General features: G+C 28.7%; 2 protein-coding genes across 2 annotated transcripts; one reads left to right on the top strand and one right to left on the bottom strand.

Moving 5' to 3' along the window:
* Nucleotides 1–284: 284 nt before the first annotated feature.
* LOC108331053 (protein NRT1/ PTR FAMILY 2.9) lies at nucleotides 285–2,800 on the top strand. Its single transcript, XM_017565673.2, has 4 exons — nucleotides 285–603; nucleotides 720–937; nucleotides 1,098–1,657; nucleotides 1,836–2,800. The coding sequence occupies exons 1-4, from the start codon at nucleotides 468–470 to the stop codon at nucleotides 2,737–2,739; spliced, it is 1,818 nt and encodes a 605-aa protein (XP_017421162.1). The 5' UTR covers nucleotides 285–467; the 3' UTR covers nucleotides 2,740–2,800.
* Nucleotides 2,801–12,936: 10,136 nt separating this feature from the next.
* On the bottom strand, nucleotides 12,937–19,219 carry LOC108344275 (ATPase 11, plasma membrane-type). Its single transcript, XM_017582742.2, has 22 exons — nucleotides 19,049–19,219; nucleotides 18,772–18,891; nucleotides 18,534–18,653; nucleotides 18,324–18,422; nucleotides 18,092–18,229; nucleotides 17,802–17,936; nucleotides 17,510–17,689; nucleotides 17,195–17,401; nucleotides 17,000–17,119; nucleotides 16,790–16,909; nucleotides 16,520–16,642; nucleotides 16,327–16,431; nucleotides 16,092–16,236; nucleotides 15,423–15,587; nucleotides 15,045–15,283; nucleotides 14,813–14,845; nucleotides 14,614–14,695; nucleotides 14,341–14,501; nucleotides 13,938–14,123; nucleotides 13,675–13,857; nucleotides 13,413–13,588; nucleotides 12,937–13,302 (listed from the first exon to the last, which is right to left on the bottom strand). The coding sequence occupies exons 2-22, from the start codon at nucleotides 18,823–18,825 to the stop codon at nucleotides 13,206–13,208; spliced, it is 2,868 nt and encodes a 955-aa protein (XP_017438231.1). The 5' UTR covers nucleotides 18,826–18,891; nucleotides 19,049–19,219; the 3' UTR covers nucleotides 12,937–13,205.
* Nucleotides 19,220–23,497: the final 4,278 nt, after the last annotated feature.

The following is a 23,497-nucleotide window of genomic DNA, read 5'->3' as shown; positions in this document are numbered from 1 at the left end:
TTACTTGATTAGACTTTGACAAAAAATGAATCGTTTCAAAACTATCCTTAATTTTCATGTTTTTTTCCTAGATTATTAAATTATTAGATGTGAACCATTCATTTAGATTATATTAATCTTAATTTTAGGATAAGGATAAAATGCTATACAAGTATATTTATTTAATATGATAAAATAGTTACAAAAAAAGAATACTTGTTATTTTTAAGAAAAAACTAAGATCAAATGAACATTAAAAATTTGTGTGTGAGATATATTATTTCTTTTTACTTGGAATAATTTAGTTTCAAAGTGAAATCTCACTTTTGAGCATCAACCACAAAAAAGTCTTAGTCGTTCATTCATATAAGAACTTCACTGCTCTACTTCTCATGTCTTGTTCAACTTTCATTACCCAACACCAAAATCACGTTTCTTTCTCCCTACTGTGAAGGAGCAACAGAGTTCATATACAGAATCCTGAACAAATGGGAGCTGAAGAGGCAGGGAGAACAACTATAGAGACAATGGAGAAAGAAAGTACAGAGAACAATGAGAAACATGTGACAGACAGTGATCCTAAGATTAACTACAGAGGATGGAAGGCTATGCCCTTTATCATAGGTAAGGAATGACAATCTTTTACATCCTAAATGCTTTCTGGGTGTTTGTGTGTGTGTGTGTTCGGTGTTTTTACAGTTAGTCTTACCTTTCGAATGACTTGTTTGTGTAATTTGCAGGAAATGAAACTTTTGAGAAATTGGGAGCCATTGGCACCTTAGCCAACCTCTTGGTCTATCTCACCACTGTATTCAACCTGAAGAACATCACAGCCACAAATATAATCAACATCTTCAGTGGCAGCACCAACTTTGCTACCTTGATAGGTGCCTTCTTATCAGACACCTACTTTGGTCGCTACAAGACAATAGGATTCTGCACATTCACTTCTTTTTTGGTACAATTTCAAAAAAATTCTTCACCAAATATCTACTATTATTTCACAACAAGCCACAGTTTACAGAAAAACTAACACATCTGCATCAATTACTTGTATACTAGTAATTTAATACATACATATTTGACCCTTTGTAATTGTTTCACCTGCATCTGAACAGGGATTGCTTGTGATACAACTTACTGCTGTATTTAAGAATCTGCATCCACCTCACTGTGCAAAGGAGAGCAAAACATGCAGAGGACCAACTGCAGGGCAAATGACTTTTCTATTGGCTGGATTTGGTTTGCTGCTGGTAGGTGCTGCTGGGGTGAGACCATGTAACTTGGCATTTGGAGCTGATCAGTTCAATCCCAAAACAGATTCAGGGAAGAAAGGGATTAACAGCTTCTTCAATTGGTACTTTTTTACCTTCACTTTTGCCCAGATGGTCTCTTTAACGCTAATTGTGTATGTACAGTCAAATGTTAGCTGGGCAATAGGGTTGGGAATTCCTGCAGCCTTGATGTTCATATCTTGTATAGTGTACTTCATGGGGGCCAAAATTTATGTCAAGGTTAAACCAAGTGGTAGCCCCATCACTAGTATTGTGCAAGTTTTGGTTGTTGCAACCAAGAAAAGGAGTTTAAAACTACCTGCAGAACATCAAACCATTTCCCTTTTCAACTATGTGCCTCCCAAGAGCATTAACTCTAGGCTCCCTTACACCTTTCAGTTCAGGTAACTACATCGAGCTTAACTTTTAACTTCACCAATTTCTGGGTGGATAATTTGCTTCTCAATAAGTAGTATGGATTAATTATTTGTTTTGGGAACAATTGATAAGTTTTGTAATTCTTTGTGAAAATGATATATATATTAAACAAGTCCTAAGTTTGTAACTGAAATACATGAATAGGTTATTGGATAAAGCAGCCATTGTGACCCCACAAGATAAAATAAACCCAGATGGATCTGCAGGAAATCCATGGAACCTTTGCAGCATACAGCAAGTGGAGGAGGCAAAATGTGTGGTGAGAGTATTACCCATATGGTTATCAGCCATTTTGTACCACTTAGTTATTGTCCAAAATCACACCCTTCTTGTGTTTCAAGCCCTTCAATCCGATAGGCGTGTCGGACACAGTAACTTCAAAATCCCGGGTGCATCCTACTATGTGTTCTTGATGTTGAGCATGACCTTATGGCTACCAATCTATGATAGAATATTGGTCCCTTTCCTCCGTAGACTCACTGGAAAAGAGGGTGGCATCACACTCCTCCAGAGGATGGGAACTGGTATTTTTCTCTCTGCACTGTGCATGCTAGTAGCAGCAGTTGTTGAAGAGCATAGAAGAAACTTGGCTCTGACCAATCCCATAGGAGTGCAACCAAGAAAAGGTGATATTTCATCTATGTCAGGTCTATGGTTAATTCCTCAGTTAGCACTTGCTGGTCTAGCTGAGTCATTTACTGCGGTTGGACAAGTTGAATTATACTATAAACAATTCCCTGAGAACATGAGAAGCATTGGAGGGTCACTTTTCTACTGTGGCATGGCAGGGTCCAGTTATTTGAGCACTCTTCTTATCACAATTGTTCACAATAGCAGTTCTAAATCTGCCTCGGGGAATTGGTTACCAGAAGATCTTAACAAGGGGAGATTGGATTTGTTTTATTACATGATTGCTGCTCTAGAAATCATGAATTTGGGTTACTTTATATTGTGTTCACAATGGTTTAAGTACAAGGAAAATTATACCAGTAGCCTTGAACTCAAACAAGTACCCAAACAATCCGAAACATCCACTGTTGCTGTTTAAGGTATAATTATAATCATACTAATAAGTAGTCCATCTTTTTAGAAGCATGCTTCTTTAACAACTACTTATATTTTGCTATTATTTTTATTATGATTAACGTCCCATAATATTTTTTGGTTTGCATGAGTATTTTCTTTCAAAATAATTCTGATCGAGATACTGTGGAACTTTGTATGGATAAATTTTCCAAAAAGAAGTTCAATTTATGACTCACTATTTATGGTTAATATCTTTTTAGAAGATCAATTCTCCTCTTTTTTTATATTGAAAGAAACTTTCTTTTATCCTCAAGTTACAAGTTCATACATTATTATTTTATTATAATATTTTATATATATTTATTATTTTTACTTTAATATAATATTATATTTTGAAAAACATTATTAAATGAATGTAGAAAAAAAATGTGTAACTTGAGTGTAAGAGAAAAATAGAGATATCAAACTATTATGACGCTAGAAAAAATTACAATTTAACTTTTGTAAACGAATAATAATTTTATTTGATAAGAATATTTGTATGATGCTTTACAAAAACAAATCATCTTATTCAATCATCATGGACTTTAATATGCTTAAATAAGACTTTTTTTTATATTCAATACTTTATTTTATATTTATTGCAATTATACCAAGGATTTGTTTAGTGGTGAATATCAAATAAGACCAAATACCTGTAATTTATTCTTTGATGAAATATAATTAATTTATCTTATTATCCATAATATTTTCTTAGTTTAGTGTAAATTTTTTAGTGTGTAGAGATTAATGTGAAACAAATAATATATATATATAAAGAGTTAAATATGTTTTGAATGTAAAATTAAAATTTGTTTTTGTTCCAAATGTTGATATGGTTTGGTCTTAAACTTTAAAAATGAATAGATATAATCATTTTAATTTAATTTTGTAAAAAAGAAATTAAATGTTAAATGATATTTTATACTAGTATTTAAACTATTTACATCATTTGACAAGCTAAAATAGGATCATGTCAAAAATAAGAGACATAAGTTAATATGATATCATGTTATTGAGTGAAACAGAATTTATTATAGTATATTTTTGTGGAATGCGCTCAATAAATAGTAACATATTTAAAAAAAAAATTGTAAAAACCAACATATGTTTAAAAAAATATATTGGATTTGTCTTTTGTATCACTCCAAAAGGTCTCTTACTAAGGAATGTATCTTATGTGTATATAAACTCATGTGTATTTCATATTTTATCCAATGTGAGACTTTGTTTATACACAACAACATGAAGTAGTTATTGTATGTGCTTAGGATGATTTGAATAAAATTTCTCAATTTCTCTCAATAAACCTTACTAAATTTCTTTATCTTTTTTGCATCTTTATACTTAACTCTACTGAGGATCCGCTTTAATTTCACCTTATTTTATATCATTGTTTTAATGGGACAAGAATTTCATACTAGCTAGTTTAAACTTGTTGATTTGATGTTCATAACCACCTACACTAAATTACAAAAATGTTTTAACCAAGTAAAACATTGATGAACTTGATTGATTTGTCAGTTAGAACATTTTATTTAATTAAATCTTCATTTTAATCATTGGATTATAATGTAATTTTAATAGAAAATTATTAGTAGACTACCTTTGACTGATTTTGTCTCATTGAAATACTATTTTAGCGAGTAAAAAGTTTGTGCAACCTCACATATAGCTCTCTTTTAGCATATTAAAAGTGAATATAATTGTATTAAACCTCTAAAATTATGTTTCTTACTCTTTTTAAATATGAAATTACTTAAAGATTAAATTGTATGGAATCTTCAAAACACTTTAATTAATAGTGTTGCATTCTCAAAACACATTCTTGGATTTATTTTAAAGAATTATCATAATTTAATCATGTTACCTTGAAGATCATCATTATATGTTAAAATGATCTAATTTCATAAACATTTTTTATTTGAATCGTATTAATCTTGATTAGGATTGACATGAGAGAGTGATTTCCTAATATAGTTTTATATGTGGAGACCTAGATTTTATAGCATTCAAGATCTTGTATTATGTTGTATATCTTCTTATTTTCTTAAGATATTCTTGTAAAATTTGATAATTCATGGATTTAATTGATATAGCTAATTAAGCAATTAGATGTAAATTTTTCTCTAACTGTTATCTCATATAATTTTTCTTTTAATCGAACTTATATTGTATGTGAAAACTTAAAAAACAATACCACTGAAAATAAAATTACTTCAATTTGAAACCAGTTTTCTTTAAAGATATCATTAATTCAGATTTTATTTTTCATTTATATGTAAAAGGTTTATAAATTTTCTGAGAGGTTCAATTCACCCATTGAACTTAGTTCACAATCCTAACATGTTTTTCTTGGAAACACTTGATGGTTTAGCCTCTGAGGGTTTTGTTTTTCGAAAACCCAAAACCATAATTTTTATTTGGTTGAAACTTGAGAATGATAGTGCGCAGAAGCAACAACATTCTAACCATTTTATGTAATAGGCGATACAATTTGTTGAAATTACAATTAAAAGACACAACAATCATTCATTTAAACACAATAGTTTTAGATATTTTCGTCGTGATCTTCGCTATCACTGCATTCAATATAATATAATAAGTACACTACTTATGTTAATGATTCACTTTAAGTAAGTACTACAAACTTTTTATATTGCTTTAATTTATGTCAATTTTTTCGTTTGACATTAAAAGTCTAAAATAATTATCATAAAAAATATTATCTACGTCAATTACATAAACAGGTATCTCAACTGGGAGAACAACTTTTTTAAAGAATAAGTGATTTTAAATAATTTTTTTTTTATTTCACTTGTTTTAAAATTATATTAAAGTAATGCTATAAATACACAATGATGAGAGTATTATTTTATTTAGGATGAAGTTATGTTTATCACAACACTTTTGTGCTTCTTAATTTACACTAAAATGGTAATTACGGATATAATTTAATTTTTCTTTTACCTAATTTTAAATTTTTTTTATCAATTTATTTAACTGTAATTTAACTTTTTTATATAAATTATAGTGTAAAAATAATTAATTGCTGATAAAAAAATAAATGAAATATTATCAATCTTAACAGAACTTATTTTTAATAATAAAAAAACACGTTTTCCTTATTTGTTTTCAACTAATTTATTCATTTTATTATAATAGTTGAAATCTTACTTTTAAGCATAACTAGTTTAAACTAAAGTACTCTAAAAATTAACTTTGCCCTATCTTTTAAGAAAAGAAAACTAAAATATTGTTTCTACTCGTAAATAATTTTTTAAAAACATATAAAACTCATGTTACAAAGACGACTTGAACATTAAAAAAAAAACTTAAAAGATAGTACTGTTTTCTTTTTTATGAAGTTATCTTTTGAAATACAACTTATTAACTTAATTTTGAAATAAAAATAGTGGTTTGAACATAGATGTGTAGTTCATAGCTTTAAAGAGTAAAGTAGGAATGCTTCAACCTCATAATAATTCACATAAAGTAGATCCTTCATGGTAGCTTCAAAAAGCAGAAAAGTAGGTATGCCAGGCCTATACCAACCGTTTGAATTATTTTTGTACTACCCCACCATACTACTATTTTTTTAAAAAATATATATGAAATATAATGATACAAAGATGGAAAATAATGACAAAATGTATTATAGAAATATCCTTAAATATGTTTGTAATTTCTTAAATTTTAGATAAATTAATTTTTTATTATAAATTTAAAATATTTTTTATAATTTAAAAATATGTCTCGGTTTATATTCTAAATATTCGTTAAAGGCTTTACTTCATTAATTGATGAATTACTATTTTGTTCACATGTGTAGATTTGTGGGAGATGATTTGTGAGAGTGATTGAGTAAATTTGAGGGTAAAGTTTTTGTTATTTGTTTGAGTGGATTCAGAGGTAATTGAGAATAGATTTGAAAGTAAAGTTTGTGAGAATTAGTGTAGGATTTGATTAATGTGACAAATAAAAAAATTTGTTTAATTGATAGAAATTGAAGATTACCAAAATATCCCTAATTATTAAAGTAATATAAAATGATAATTCCTAATATTATATTTAATTGTAAAAATGTTTATAATTAGTAAAAAATTAAAATTAATAATAATAATAATATATTATTATTATTTATTATTATTTTTATTATACTATTATTATTATTCGTGCTAATGCTCAGAATCCATTTCAGTCAAATACATCATATAAAGGGTAAAATTGAAATTTATGACAATTCCTTGCAAATCTGTGCTGGGCATGAAATATTGAAAATTTCCTTCATCCCGCAAATCCCATCTTTTTATCGCCTGCAAATTTATAAAAACGAACATAAAATTTATTTGCAATCCATAGTTGCATATCATCAACAACAGTAAATACTTTAAAGTGAACACGACATTAATGTTTTTGTAAATTGAGTTGAAGAATTTAATATACCCTAAAATCATTTCTTTTTTTCTTTTTCATATGTAAGTTAAAACATCTATTTCTCATTTTCTATTTTCTAAGATTTTAACTTTAATTTTAATATATATTTAAAAAAATCATATTATACCTTGTCATAATTAGTAAATTAACGATATTTTTTAATAAATAAAATTCAAACCATATGTCTTTATTTTGAAAATTATTACCTTCATTTTGAAAATTCTTTTATTATTCTTTCTATTTAGTTTTGGAATCAGTTTTGTTTTGAATAGTTGGAAAAAGTGATTCTCAACTAGCTTCATCGTTGATTCAAATGTTTTTGGTTTTATATTTTAGATCTTTAGAATATTGATGGTTCTCCTCCTCTGAGTGATTTCTTGAACTCAAATATTTTAAAGGCAAGACATATTATCTTTGATAAAATAATCATATTTTAGTTAACGATTAGAGTTAGAGAAAAAATTGAAAATCTAAACTGTTAAGTTTGTAGTTATGAAAGTTTAGAATATTGTTGGTATTTTGCTTATGAAATTGAGTATGAAACAATTAATTATTTCTAAAGGAGAAACTTTGGCATGTTGGATTTGAGATCAACTTTCTAAAGGAAAAACACATTGCCAGCACATGAACATGGGATAAAATGACATGGAAAGTCCACACAGATAGTATTACCTTAAGAAATATGACTTATGACAAATTATATATATGGGATTAAGGTAATCAATAAAATGAGATATGTATATGAATCCTAAGTTCATAAAGGACAATATCTATAATATGACCTTTTTAATATCAGTATATTATGGAGCCTACTATAAAGATAGTATGCTTTTATTAAGTATTATAATATGATGATATTAAGTAACTATATTATAATGTATGGTAGGTTCAAAAGTTGGATTTCTTTTTAAAGGTTACAAAATATTATAAAGATATTTTCATTGAAGAGAAACAAATGTATTTCAGTTTTGATTTAAGCCAATGAAAAAATATAAGTTTTAAAATAACCTATAAAAGAATATAAAAATTAGTATATATAATTAAGTCGCTATTTTAGTTTAAAAATATATATGGTTATATTATTTCTTAAAAGTTTTAAATGTAAAATAATTTTCCAAGTTAATCTATTTATCATTGCATTAATAGTTCAATATAAACAAAAACATTATTATGGTATAATTTTTTTTAAAATTATTAAAATAAATATTTAGAAAAAATTACGAATGAATAAGTTGTTTTATCTTAACATGATGAAGAAGTTAATGCACAATAAAATGATTTTAGTAAAGAACACTTTTAAATTAAAGTTATCTCAATATGATATTATTTTAGTTCACTACGTCTTAAATTATTTAGTTTTGATAAATATCGTATCAAAATAATATGATTTTAGTTTGAAATACTCTCGACTAAAGTCGTATCACTTTAATACGATTTCAAACTTTAAAATTATTTTAAACGTATTACTTTGACACTATGTTTTTCAAATAAAATCATATAACCTTACCACAACTTATCTACTTTCAAAATATTTTAAAATTTGACCATTTTAACAACCTTTTTAAAAAAGTAAGCAGAAGCTTGTGTTTTCCTCAAATATATGTATTTACCAGCAGTCTTTTAAAATTTAAATTAAACTAATAAATAATTACACTCTCAAATGCTTTTATTTTAATTTCTTTTTTCTCTGTGCAACTGTTTTACATGAACTCCACTATGACACTCCATCTGCTTGTATGAAAACTCTTCCATTAGTGAAGAAAAAAACCATAGAAATAGTGAAATTATACAAATTTGGTTAACTCAAAAGACAGAAAGAAAGTTTTACAGGAAGATGTGGGAAATATTTTAAACAAAATGGAAGAGAAAAAAAATCAATTATGTTTTAATAATATCACAAATATTTTAAAATAACTTGTTTGGAAATGAAGAACATATTTAAGCATAAATGGCTGACATAATAAAAGGTCCTCTACCATTAATTATAAATATTTTTTTAATTTTTATAATAAATAAAATTGTTAATGACAATTAAAATTATTTTTCATTTTTTCTAATAAAATAATCTGTATTGTCATTATAGTTTTTCCTCTACTTTTATGATTGTCCTGTTTGTATATCTCTACGAGGTGGGACCCTAAGCATTTTGGTTGTACCCACTACCAGAAAATTTGAATAAACAAAGGATGCACTAAATTCCGCTTTCAGTTGAAAAAGGGAATCCAATTTCTAAATGTCTTCAATGATGAAAGATGAAACAGTCAAAAGATTTCTAGAAGAAACAGCAACATAAATTGACTTGTTGACTTGTCTGAATCATCTTATCACCATCGTATCCAACCACATTTCCTCAACATGGTTATAATAAGATGCATGTTTATGATCATTTACAAAAGTTATCAAACAAGTTTTAGATTTGTTACATTTAAGAGAATTATTTACATAATATTAAGATAATTACATTAAGTCTGTTTTTTTCCTTTGATATAAAAATTAAAATTCATTAAATATTTTTTAATTGCTAAATTTTAACATAAAAATTAAATAATTTTGATAAATTTAATTTTTAAATTTAAAAATAAATAAATATAATACTTCTGATCCAATTGATTAAATTATTTTTATGTGATAAATCTATGTTTTATAATCGTGTATGAATTATTTATATTGTTTTAACATGATTTAAATATTAATTAAAAATATTATTTAAAAGATGAAATTAAGATAGTATTGTTAGGTTAGGTTAAGAGATTATATTTATTTTCTTTTAAATTTTATGAATCAAAGTATATTAAAATTTAAAATAAAAATTAAATTTCAGTTTCACATTAATAAAAACATATTAAAAAAATCAAAACAATATAATTTTAACTGATAAAGTTGATATGTTAATGGAGTTGAATGGTCCATGACGACAAAAACGTTGTGTTTGTGTTCAGACTCATTTATTGCTAACCGAGAGTGCCCTTCTCTTACAAACATTATCTTCTGCTCTTCTCGTTGGTTTTTATTGTTTCTCATAATGCAAGGATGGTGACACCCTACTGCATTCACACTTTCATTTTCTGACAAAATGGTGTAAACAAAGTCAACTGTTAAGTCTTATCATAAATATTGTCATATCTCAGAAATATACTAAAAACTATTTTCATTATTCATTTCGCTCCTTGCCTAATAATATTATTTTGTGTAATTTATCGAAAGATAACGATACTTTAATAAATTTTTTATAATATTTTAACATCATTTATCTATTGATTTATGTTAGTATTTATAATTATTATTATTAATTATAAAATAATTTTAAACCGATTATAAAATGACATATAAATAATATTATAATATTGTTAAAAAAATATTGTCATTATTTTTTTCTGAAACTATTTCTCCACCAAATCTAACCAATTATTCCAAAGACAAATAAAAAGGAAAACTAAGTATTCGTTGAAGAATATTCCTGCAACGTTTGAAGGAAGGCTTTGATCAAATGAAAATTTATATGCATAATCTATGATGTTGTCGATTGGATTAAATTTATTGTTTACGTCAATTTGTGCATATGGATTGTGGGATGAATTCATGTTCAGTCCCATTGATTTGCAAGCGATGTAAAACGAGTAATTACACGATAGTTGGGTTTTTTAATCTTATGTAATGTGCCGCAGTTTGAAGGGATAGAAGGAAAATTTTCTTTTTTGTTCTGATAAATTTTCATTTGCTATGCATATTTTGTCTGCACATTTATCATGAAATTCTGTTTCATTTTAAATTAATTATTTCTGATTGTAGCAATATATCTGATCTCATGACATGAGTTCGTCAAAGATAATTGATTTCAGTCATAGTAATCGATTTCAACTTTCTTTATAATCAATTCCATGCTGCAAGTGGACATCATAAACTAAACTTGTAATAGATTCTCATTGTAACTTATATTTTTTTAAATGTAATATTTAAACAAAAATTTGATTTTCTTAAAAAAATATTATCTTAATTATGTTATTTTACTATTTAAAATAATTTTTACTAAAAATAATTTAGTAATATTTATTTTTTATCCAAAATATTTTTTTATTTATTATATTAGTTAAATTCTACACAAATTTTACTCATAAATTCATTTTCAATAATCTTCAAATCTTTTTGAGAAAAACAATACATAATTTATTTTCATACAATTCTTTTCATGACTTAATTTTATTATCAAGAAATGACTACTCTTAATTTCTTCAATTTGATATAAAATTTAATTATTAATATACTAATAACATTTATTTAACTGTAATTTGCAGTATACTATTTAAAAAGCAATATTTCACTGTTCTTTTATTTTACTAATAAGAGGATGTAATTTATCTCATATTAAAATTTGTTAAACACCTTGGGAATGGTTTCCTTATATTGTAAATTAGTTAAAAGTGAAAAGCTTAAAATTTGTTGTTTGAAAAATTATTATTATTATTATTAGAGGAAGTTGTTGGCTTATAATATGTTAGATACTATTTCTCTAGCGTTTTTAAGAAATCACATTCACTTTTATTATATTTTTAATAAGGTTAATACTCACTTCTCTAATTGATTTTAAAACATCATAATGATTAAAACATAAATAAAAAGTATATTAAGAATTGAAGTTTTAAAATATAAATATTTAAAAATATACGTAGAAAGGAACGAACGGAGACGAATGTGGCTATGTTAAAATTACAAGAAATGTGAGTATCTTTCATTGAAAAACTAGAAAATGTGATGTCATTTGGTATCTATACACAGGAGTTATTTTCCAATTTTATTTTTCAATTTTTTTTCTTTTAAATAAAAAATTATAAATTATAATAATAACAACAATAATAATTTATCATTTTTTATTATCATAAAACAAATGAACACGTGTACTTTCATTAATAATATTAAATTAAGTAAGGACAATTTCTTTTTTAGTAATAGTAAAGCAAGTAAAGGCAATTTCTTTTGTTAATATTAGGCTAATTATAATTTTATTCTATTATTAATTTATTTGATGCAATTTGGAGTCACTAATAAAATGTTCATTAAAGTCCCTCAAGTTAATATATATATAATAACGTAATATTTTCAACAATTTAAAACACCATCAATAATAGATAGTAACAATTTATAAAACTAAAAGTATGCCTTTTAAGGGGAAGAGTCACATTGTTAAAAGCATTTAATTGAACATGTTGCATTGTTGATTTTTTAATTTTGAGATACTGAGACATTTTATTCAACCATGAATCAAATTGAATAAGAAAAATTAATAAGACAAAATCATAATTAATAATAATAATTATTATTATTATTATTATCTATAACTACATAGACATATTCTCTTTTGTATGCATAATTATTATTTTATTATATCCTTCATAATATATTTATTTATTAATTTTTGAAAGACTATATATAAAGATGATATCTCTTTTTTGTCAACTATTACTAACTTTTATAATATATGTTAAAGACTATATAAATATGATCCCAAAGTTAGTAAACCAATTCGTTTGAACAGAGAAAAAGGTGAACCTTCTTTTACCAACCCAAGAAATTAGTGACCAAATTAACTCAAGTCATATGACATGACACCTCTATCTTCATTAAAAGTTACAATAATGCACTTTATTGTTAAAATACTCTCCTCACCTAAAAATATCAAAGTGAACAAGGTGGGTGTTTATCTCCTTCACATTTTTGCTTATAAATAAACCAAACTATAGTCCAAAAATGAAAGAAACTGAGGAGTTATATTGATAGAAAATGAGTTCAGAAGCATAGAATACAATGGAGAAAACCTGAGAGTTGGAGTGATAACTAAAAAGAAACAAGATCTCATAAATTAACCTCACAAAAGCACTCATTTAAGTGCTCAAAACAAACTGCAGAGTAAAAAGGACTTTAAAGTTGAACATGTGTAATCATTACATTATATTCTTCTCAGCAACATTAGAATGTAAATCTTTACAGTATAACTATGCAAATATATAATAAGCATATTCAAACTGTGTATGCTTGCTGAATTGTGTCTATGTCAAGTCCCTTCAATCTCACAACTGATTCTACATGACCTTTTAGTGTATGGAGTTCTCTCAACCTGCATACAATTGTTCAAAATAAATAACCAAGACTCAAAACATATGAAATTCTTATATATATTTTGATGTTTATCCCCACTTTAATTTCTTACCAAATAAAAACAATTACCTGGCAATTTCAGCTCTCCTTTTAGCTTCTTCGGCCATTTGATTGAGTTCACTGACGTGTGTGCGCTCAGTGAACTTGCTGTCAGGTGGTTGTAGACCATGCAATGTTCTTTGAGCATGTGCCCATTGAAGTTCACGCTGTTCCTTTCCAAAGTCCTTTTGCCTTGTGAATGCAATCTACAATACAATGAAATCCATAAGCATACAGCAAGAACTAAAACCAGCCTTGGATTAATCAACACAAGAAAACAAGCTCTGCTCACCCTTTGCTCAATCACAAGATCCCATGCCCTACCGCTGAGAGCATAGCGAATTAAAAATTTAATGATATCAAGTGGGAAGTAGAATATTATGTTATATAACCATATAACACCAGCCCATCCCCAACCTATTCCTTCAATTGCAGCAAAGCTCCAGCTGGCATATACTGCAATCAAAGTGGCAATCTGCACAACACAGCAAATCCATCACCAAAATTGTTGCAGTAAAACAAAGTACAGCACAATAAAATGGTTTTGTTGCTTACCAGCTGAGCAATTATAAAAGCAATCACCAGCAATAAACCAGGACGCTCAACATATGACCAACCTCGTGATCGAGTTACAAATATAAGAGCCTGACTAATAGTGCTCACTTGAAGATAGATTGCAGACGCAAGTTTTCTAAAATCATCATGAGCAGTTTTTTCAAGAGTTGCGACTCCAAAAACTCGCTGAAAATATAGCAGCCAAGATAAATAAATCAACGAGGCATCCAAAACAGCCAAAAGAAGAATCTATGCAGGTAATGAGTGAACATTGATTCAAATAAATAGGAAACATTGGATCATAGCAGTAATGAGTCCTAGCTTTGCTCCCATAAAGGGTGAAGCAACGTGCACAGATGTCATGATAAATTCAGATATTAAACTAAAATCATAAAACACATACTGGGAAAAAATCTGTTTTGTATGCTGCCCAAAAGAATATGACTGTCATCATCGCCAAGTAACTTCCAAGCACAACACCAGTAGTAAATATCTCAGCTAGCTTCCAGCTATCTGGCAGAGGAGATGGTTTTACACGATCTTTTGAAATTGTCATAATAGTTCCTGAAATGTTAAATAACTATTAGCCACCAATAAAACTCAAGGTCACATATAAAGAAGCATGCTGCACGGGACAGTCAACAGGAAACAATGACAAAGAAAAGAAACAACGAACCATCGTTCAGGATGGCAATAATAAGCACCATAAAGGGTGGAAAGTCAAACTTCCATATAAGAGCCAGCAACATGAAACCAAGCTGTAAGCATGTCAAACATGTAGACATTAGCAAAAAAATTAGACCCGTCTGATAGTTACATCATCCAAAATGGCATGCCGGGTAGAAAATAAACCCTGGAGTTGCAAAATCACTCACCACAATACGAATTGTAATTGAGACGGCATAAATCTGCATGATAGAAGAAACATATTGGTCACATGTAAGTAAAGTAAACACTCATTATCACAACGAGAGATGACCAGGACAAAAATATTTCCCTAACACTAATGAATGATATAGAGGATCATAACAGTAGAAGTAACAATGATATAGACGATTTAACAGGGGGGAGTTGTCGAGAAGATATTAACAGTAATAAATAGCTCACTGTATAATTTTTCATTCTCTGAAAGATAGCTCGGCTGGTCAAAACAGCACTAATAATAACACTAAGGCCCGGTTCTGTTAGAACTATATCAGATGCACTGCGAGCTGCATCAGTAGCATCAGCAACAGCTATACCAATGTCTGCCTTCTTGAGAGCAGGTGCATCATTCACTCCATCACCAGTCATTCCACAAATGTGTTTCCTAGCTTGCAAGCGTTTCACAATCTCATACTTGTGCTCTGACCAAATATACAAACCCACTAATATGAGCAAAGAATCATATAATAATAAACTACTACTACTACCAATTAACCTTCCATCCACCACATGTCAATAATAAGCAAACCGATAAATTGCAATGACAACACAAAAGCCTACCAGGAAATACACCAGCAAATCCATCAGCCTTTTCTATTAGCTCATCAATTGGTAAGGCAGCAATGGATTCATCCTTGTCCTGCCCAAGCAAAGCTGATGAAGGATACATATTGGTACCCATTCCCAAGCGACGACCTGTTTCCTTTCCTATAGCTAGCTGATCCCCTGATAGAAAAAGGAAGATACATAATTGAATATTGGGAGGAGAATATAAAGGGTTCATAATTTTGTACAACCATTATATTGTTGGCCATTTTCAAAAACAAAAAACTTTACTTTAAATGTAAAAGTTAATTTCCAAAGGTACCACAGCATGGATCACAAATTCTTTCGGTACATAAAAATGATAATCAGATTGCGGATTTGTCAACCCATCTAAAGCAAAATCCTTCATCTACTGGTACGAATATGTAAATTTATGTCCCATAATAAATCAGACCAATAACGTCCACAAAAAGAAAAACAAAAATTAATTCTGATCAATAAGTAACAAGTTTGATGAATAACATGCAACATAAATCAGATGTCATAGGACTAAGATCACATCAGTTTCTTATATAATACAACACTTATTTCCAATCCTTATTAACCTCATAAGCTATAAAGAATTATAATTTCATTATCATAACACAAGCAAAGCAAAGGTGTGCACTATCTTATGTTACAGACCTGTAATCATTTTGACATTTACTCCAAGGTTTAGTGCTCTACGTATGGTTTCCGCACTATCGTGCCTTGGTGGGTCAAAGAGAGACAAAAGGCCAACAAATTGCCATGGACCTCCAGCACTCTCTTTCCTTCCATCTGGAACTTCCTGTATGAAAAAAAGAAGACTAAATTAACGTTTCCAACTTAAAACGTAAGTATAAAGAGGCACCGATTGATTAAGCAATAAATTAATTACTTGGTATGCTACAGCAAGAGATCGTAAACCACGCTCTGCAAACTTGTCAATCACTGAATGAACTCTACGTTCAATCTCTGCCTTATTGTGTGCAAGATTCAGGATCTAAATATCATGTACAGATCACATCACAATGAGAATACACAAGACCAACTGTTAATATAAAACTACGCAAGAAATGTTGCCAAATTACCTGTTCTGGTGCACCTTTGCTTACTCTATGCATTTTACCATCTTGATCAAGATAGGTCAATGCCGTCCGCTTGTCAGTAGGATTGAAAGGAAGAAAGTGTATTTCTTGTATACCAGCGCGTGCCTTCAGTGGCCATAAGTTAAAAAAGAAAAAGCTAGATCAACTTGAATTTAGAAAGATGTGTGTGAATGTGCACATTATAGCTGCAGGCTTGAAGCTAAAAAGTGACTCTAGAAGAATGCAAGGGAATAATAAATGTATATGACTAACCTCCTTTGGATCAGCTAACATCCCAACTATGGCTGTATCAATTGCATCTTGATTCTCAAGCCTCGAGGCTCGAGCAGCCATCAAAATAACAGTATCTGGATCCACTCCTTTTGCAAAAACCTTGAATAAAATTAAAAATTATTAGAAGAAATGGATATCAAACACAAAAATAACCAGCAAATAACAGCATTCGGCCATTAATCATCCAACCTCAACTAGATTTTTGTCAACAGTAAGCTTATTCAATGTCAGAGTCCCAGTCTTATCACTGCAAAGCACATCCATGCCTGCCATTTCTTCAATGGCTGTCATCCTCTTTGTGATAGCCCCCTACAGACATTATCTCCATTAGTTCTTCCCTGCATATATCCACCCAAATCCAAGGTGCTCAAAGACCTGACTGACCTGCTGAGATAGCCTGTGAGAACCAATGGCCATGGTCACAGACAAAACCGTGGGCATGGCAATTGGAATTCCTCCGATCAGAAGTACAAGGAGGTTATCGATTCCAGGACGATAGGGTCTATCTTGGATGGGATACATAACAACGATCTCAATAACCATCCCCACAGCAATTGAACATATGCAGAAGTTCCCAATTGCAGTTAAGACCTGAAAAAAGCAGCACAAGACAATAACAATGAAATCTGAAATTCTGAACAATGAATATCAGTGAGACTGCGAGGGAGGAGTGAAAAGTTACATTCTCTCATAAGTTACCTTTTGAAAGTGACCCACTTGATTTGTGGTATCAACAAGATGAGCAGCTTTCCCAAAGAATGTATGAACACCAGTAGCAATGACCACAGCTTCAATCTCTCCCTGTTTGCAGGTTGAACCAGAGTATACTCCATCACCAGGACCCTTTGTCACTGGAAGTGATTCACCTGTAAGTGCGGACTGAAAAGCACAAAGGAAAAAGAGGATAATTGACCAATTACGCATGTGGAGAATTCAAAGAACAAATACTATAACATAGATATATAAAAATAATATTAAAAAAACAGCCCACTTGATCAATTTTCAAAGGATCCCCTTCAAGAAGCCGAGCATCTGCTGGAATAATATCTCCAAGCTTGATGCTGATTATGTCACCAGGAACTAGGACCGCAGCATCTTGCTCATTCCACCTACCATCTCTAAGAACCTTTACAAACAAACTCATGAGAAATGAAACTACAAAGGGGAAAATAAAGAATATATTCCTTTCGGTTGCTAACTGCACCAATAAGAATATAGAATTCACGCACCCGGGCAGTATTGAGATAAAACAAAAAAAAAAAAAGAGAGAGAGTTTGATACCTTTGCTTTTGGAGCTAGCCGAGCCATGAGAGCTGCTGCAGCATTACCAGCATTGTTCTCCTCGATGAAACTGATGGTTGAATTAATGAGAAGCAAGGTAATAATACCCACAAAGTCTTGCCAATCAGGAGCTTTCCCCTGCACAAGTTTTCAAGGAACAAGTCCGAAGAATCAACCTACAAACACACACCTTCATTACCAATACAAAGTCCCAAAAGCTAAGTCCACTCACCCCTCCATTTGCAAGCGCAATTGCCATTATAGCAGCAGCCTCCATAACCCATGATAGAGGATTCCACATAAATCCCAAAAACTTCAAAAATTTGCTCTCCTGAAAAGTACCCCAGAAGACAATTCACCATAAAAATTCAATTTTTTTAAATGGGATTTCATGAATGAGAGGAGAGAGAGAGAGAGAGAGAGAGAGAGAGAGAGAGAGTACTTTCTTCTCTTCAAGCTTGTTGTGACCAAAAATGGTAAGCCTCTCCTCAGCAGCTTCACTGCTGAGACCTTCCCTGCCACATCTCAGATTCTCCAAAACCTCCTCAATGGGTATGTTTTCCTGCATTCACAGAGTTAATAAAAAGAAAGCCCCATCAATGCAAAAAAAAGGAAGACCAAGAAAGACACAACAACCAACAACAAAGGGATAGAGTGATTCAGATCTATGTTAATGTTACCAAATCCACAGTTTCCTTCAACACAGCCTCCAGCACTTGGGACTTGTCCCCCATCCTGTGCTTCTTCTTGTTCTTCTCCTTCTTCTCTGTGTATCTCTAGAACTACCAACTTTGCTCTCACTACCAAAACCGTTCAGAAATCAAGAGTTAGCGTGCGTGCCTGAAGAAATGCACCAACCGAAAGAGTTGGCACTAAGTACAAGTAAATAAGAAAAGTGTGCAAACTGCAAAGGACGTATGGTATGGTATGGTATGGTTATGGGTAGGAGTAGACAACCTAACTGTGACCCCGAAGTTTGGGATTGAAGATTGAAACGATGTACAACAACAACTACTCTTCACAGCACAGAAAAAGCACAAACACAAACTCTTATGGATTGCATATGCAAGTGAAAAGAAACCATGTTAGAGTTACAGTAGCAGTAGAAGTATAGACATATATGACACACTTAGGGCCACTTGCTCAGTAACATACTAACAGTCACATATTTATTTATCTATGCTTATCCTACTACCCTTTACATTTTTTTCTTTAAATTTTGTTTTTTTAGACGTGATAATGTTTTAAGAAAATATAAACATTCTCATAATGTGACGTTTTATTGTGGACATATAAAAGGTATTTCTAAGCTACATGAATAATTAAGATAAAAACTAAAATAAAATGACAAATCTTAGATCAAGAATTTTTTATAATAAAAATCCAGCAGAAAGTCTGAAAGTCCAACATGTGACTTAATAAATGCAAATTTTTGTCTTGCTTCACATTATTTCACATTGTGTTTTTATATTTGTGCTGTAAGCTATTTGTTTAAACTGTGATATGTAGGTTGTTCTCTAAATATAAATAGGTTTCATTAAATATGTGTGGTGAAAGTGTTTATTTAAACATATGGGCTCTACAGTTTTATAATTTGCATACCGTTTCATTGATAAGGAATAAGATATTATTATTTTCTCATTTAACAAAACTTTATACAAAATTTATATTTATTTTGCTTTCAATCTTTTTTTTTTTTACAAATTCAAAAATTAATTTTTTAATGGCTAAAATACTTTTAAAAATGGGTTGTCAACCATGCAAGTGGTGTCAAAAAAAAATATTATAAATTTGGAGTTATCTTTTTGTATTTAGATTATATTCTAAAACATTTTCCATTTCTAAAAGACATAAAAGCGACTAATATTTCTTGCTCCAAAACAATTCCAAACTAGCTTTCCATTATGCTATTACAAGATTAAGATTGGCACAGAAAAATGGCAGTTAATTAAATTGCATTTATAAATGGAACCATTTACTATTAATATAAAAGGGGACTCGTGTTGTCAATAAAATATGTAAGTTGTTCTAAGATTATGAATACTTAACGAAAAGTTAATATAGTAGGTAAAAGGCAGAACCACTTAAAAATATTATCTTTCACCATTTCTATGTTAGGTTTTGTTTGGGATTTTGTCCTTTAATCATCACTGCATGTCATAGGAATTTTTCATATTAATGTTGGAAGCTTATGATATGGTCAAGTATAAGAAGTAACATCATTTAATACTCAGAAAATATTAAGATCGGGTATGACAAAGAACATCAAAGCAAAAACATGATGTAAAAAGAAAAAGAAAACTTTCAAGCCTCAGTCCAAAAAATTTAATGCAGTAATATGTACCTTGACTATTTAGAAGTGAGAGAATGAAACGCAAAGGTGGATCATGTGTGCTGCAAAGCTTTTCCGTTTTGATAGTCGAAGTTATGGACTATAACTAGGTATTTTTACCTTTTCTCGTTTAAAAAAAATAGAGAAAAAATATATTAAATAATACAAATAATTTTATTGGACATCTACTTATAAACTTTTCTTGGATGTAACCGGTATTGAAGACACAATACCAATGAGATCTGAACTTAATCATATAAGAGACTGACATCACTCTCTACTCAAAATCTTAAAAAGAAAAGATTAATGTATATACTGTTCTACTCTCTCAATTCTATTTAATATGAAACTTATACTTAGATTCTCAACAACTTTGTTACGTTATATATTCATTCATTTTCATAATTATTGTAGCTTAATAACATTCTTAAAGTTATTTTTAAGAATTTGTCTGATGAAAAAAAGATATCCACCATGTTTTAGCATAAAGATTTGTCTAGTTTTTCCTTGTAAAGGAGAAGAAGTGATTAAAAATAAGTATAATTTGTTTTAGAATGGAATATAATTAATTTAGTATTAATTGGTAGGGTTTTAAAGTAGGATAATGAAAATGAAGGCTTTTGGTGCGGTGCGGCGGGGAAGAAGAGGGGAGGCTGGACCAGTGCCCATTAAATCTATGCCAGCAAAAGCACATGCATCCACTTACTATCAAAACTCATCTCTATCTTCTTTTATTTTACTTTTTTTTTTTTACATCACACTCTTTCGAATCTTTCTTTCTTTAATATAAACTTGAGTATTTCAAATAATTCAAAGTTCGATTCTTTTAATTAAGTTTTATTAAAGAAATTTACATAAGATATTTAATTTTTTTTATTTATGTGTTTTACTATTTTGCTTTTGTTGTGATGTTAGTAAATATTTTTTAGTTAAATTATATTAATATAAAAAGGAAAAAAAAATTGCGACAGCTTGGGATACCTTGTCGATTCAACTTGCCGTGCCAAATAGCAAATAAAAAGATTGAGAGTGAGTGATACTGTGACAGTGCCCATATCCCTTTCGCTTTCCTCTTCCATATGCCACTTTTTTCTTTCTTTCTTTCTCCATATCCTTTGCCTTTTCAACTATTCATTCTTTAAGCTTTTTTATAAAGCCACTTTTTATTTATATAGAAGAAGTCTTGCTTAAAAAATTACACTTATATCATAATAATTCAAATAACTATTTTTATTTTTATTTTATTGTTATTCCTTTGAATAATTATATTAAAAAACATAATTTAATAAGATTTTTCAATTTTTTTATTATGAAATTGTCCAAACTTATGAAACTATATTCATGTATTATAATTAAATTTTAGTAATTTAATATGTTATTTATTATTTACCAATAAATTATTATTTTTCTATATGTTATTATGTTTACGTAAATATTATTTCAATGAAAAGATAGATTTATGGTTCATAATAATCTTATAAATATAACTAATATTTTTCAAAAAATAATTTCTTTCTCATAAAGACTCATATACTATTTATACAAACATTATAATTTTCTTATTAACTTAAACGTGGAAGAATATTTTACAAGTAAATATTTTCCTTTAATAATCAAATCACCGTTAAAATTTTATATTTATCGAAAAAGTCCATCCAAATAGTAATAGATTTTAAAAAGTCAGATTTGTTGCTTTAAAAGAATTTATCAATCAAATTTAAGAAAAAAAAAGTGTTTTATTTTATTTCACGTTATATTAATGAGCATTTCGTGAATAAAAATTGAGAAATATTCAATATGATATTGACATCTACCCAATATCAGTTCTTGCATTTAATCAATGGGATTGAGTTAATATGGAAATTTTAATAAATTTGACTATCAACTGAAAATAACTTTATTCATTGTATAAGTTTTTTTATGTATTTACAATTTTTTTAGCATGTTATATCTATAAATTATTTATTAATATTAACGTCTCAACAAATCCATTGCTGGTCTTATACAGTGTTAAATTGAAATTTCGTTTTATAATTATTGAATGTGAAATCTTGTGTTTTTACAAGTTAGCTTTATAAACTATAACATGGTGGGCCAGGGAGAATAGAAGAAGGGCTAAGAAGAAGGGTAGTGTTTGATTTTTTTCAAAAACAAAACTACTTTTTAAGGGAATCCAAACAAACATCCAAAACATGATTCCGACCATTTTGTTTTTCTCTTCGGATGAGAGTTGTGAAAGCGATTTATAATATATTTCCAAAATGGCATACTTCATATGAATAATAGTTCACCTTGGAAACAAATTTCTTCTAAGTTTATTATAACATTTTATTATCAAAATTTTGAATATCAACATCTACATCTTCTTCTTTTATCACATTCTGTCAAAATTTCACTCGATGTCTATATCTATTTTTTACTTTGCAAAACATTTATTAATTTATATTCATTGACATGCATTATTTCGACAACAGTGTCATTTAATTTATCGAAAATCAGAAATAATATTTTTGTATTTGGATAATTGATAATATTTTTCAATGTCATCAGTGTTGCAGGATTTATAAAAGTTCAAAATATCATTAGAGGTGGAGATAAAAAACTTAAAACATCAACAGTATAAATATGGTTGGAATTTATAGTTAATTAAGATTTGTGAATTTTTATTTTATAATAAAATTGTAAATATTTATTTGAATTCTGAGTATAAATTAAAAAGAGTTCATGAATTAATAAATAGGTTACTATTATTATGATCTTATTTAAACTATGTATATTTGAAAATTTGTAACGGATTCAATTGAATAGGATTTATTTTGCTAATTTAAAACATCTCATAATTGAAAAAAAAAACATAAATCAATAAATAATTATATAAAATGTATTTACAAATTTTGATGTGAAAAATAAAATAAACTTTTGAAAGATAAATAATACTTTGATCTATACAATACAAAATTTATATATCTATATGATTTTTAATATTTATTGGCAAGTATCAACATGCCTAAATATGTTTACATCTAAGATATAATCATTGAAGACAAATAAATCCTAACATAACAAATAACATG

The sequence above is a fragment of the Vigna angularis genome, chromosome 1 (genome assembly GCF_016808095.1).
Source record: "Vigna angularis cultivar LongXiaoDou No.4 chromosome 1, ASM1680809v1, whole genome shotgun sequence".
In the NCBI taxonomy this organism is placed as follows: domain Eukaryota; kingdom Viridiplantae; phylum Streptophyta; class Magnoliopsida; order Fabales; family Fabaceae; genus Vigna; species Vigna angularis.
This window is presented reverse-complemented; position numbering and strand designations above follow the sequence as displayed.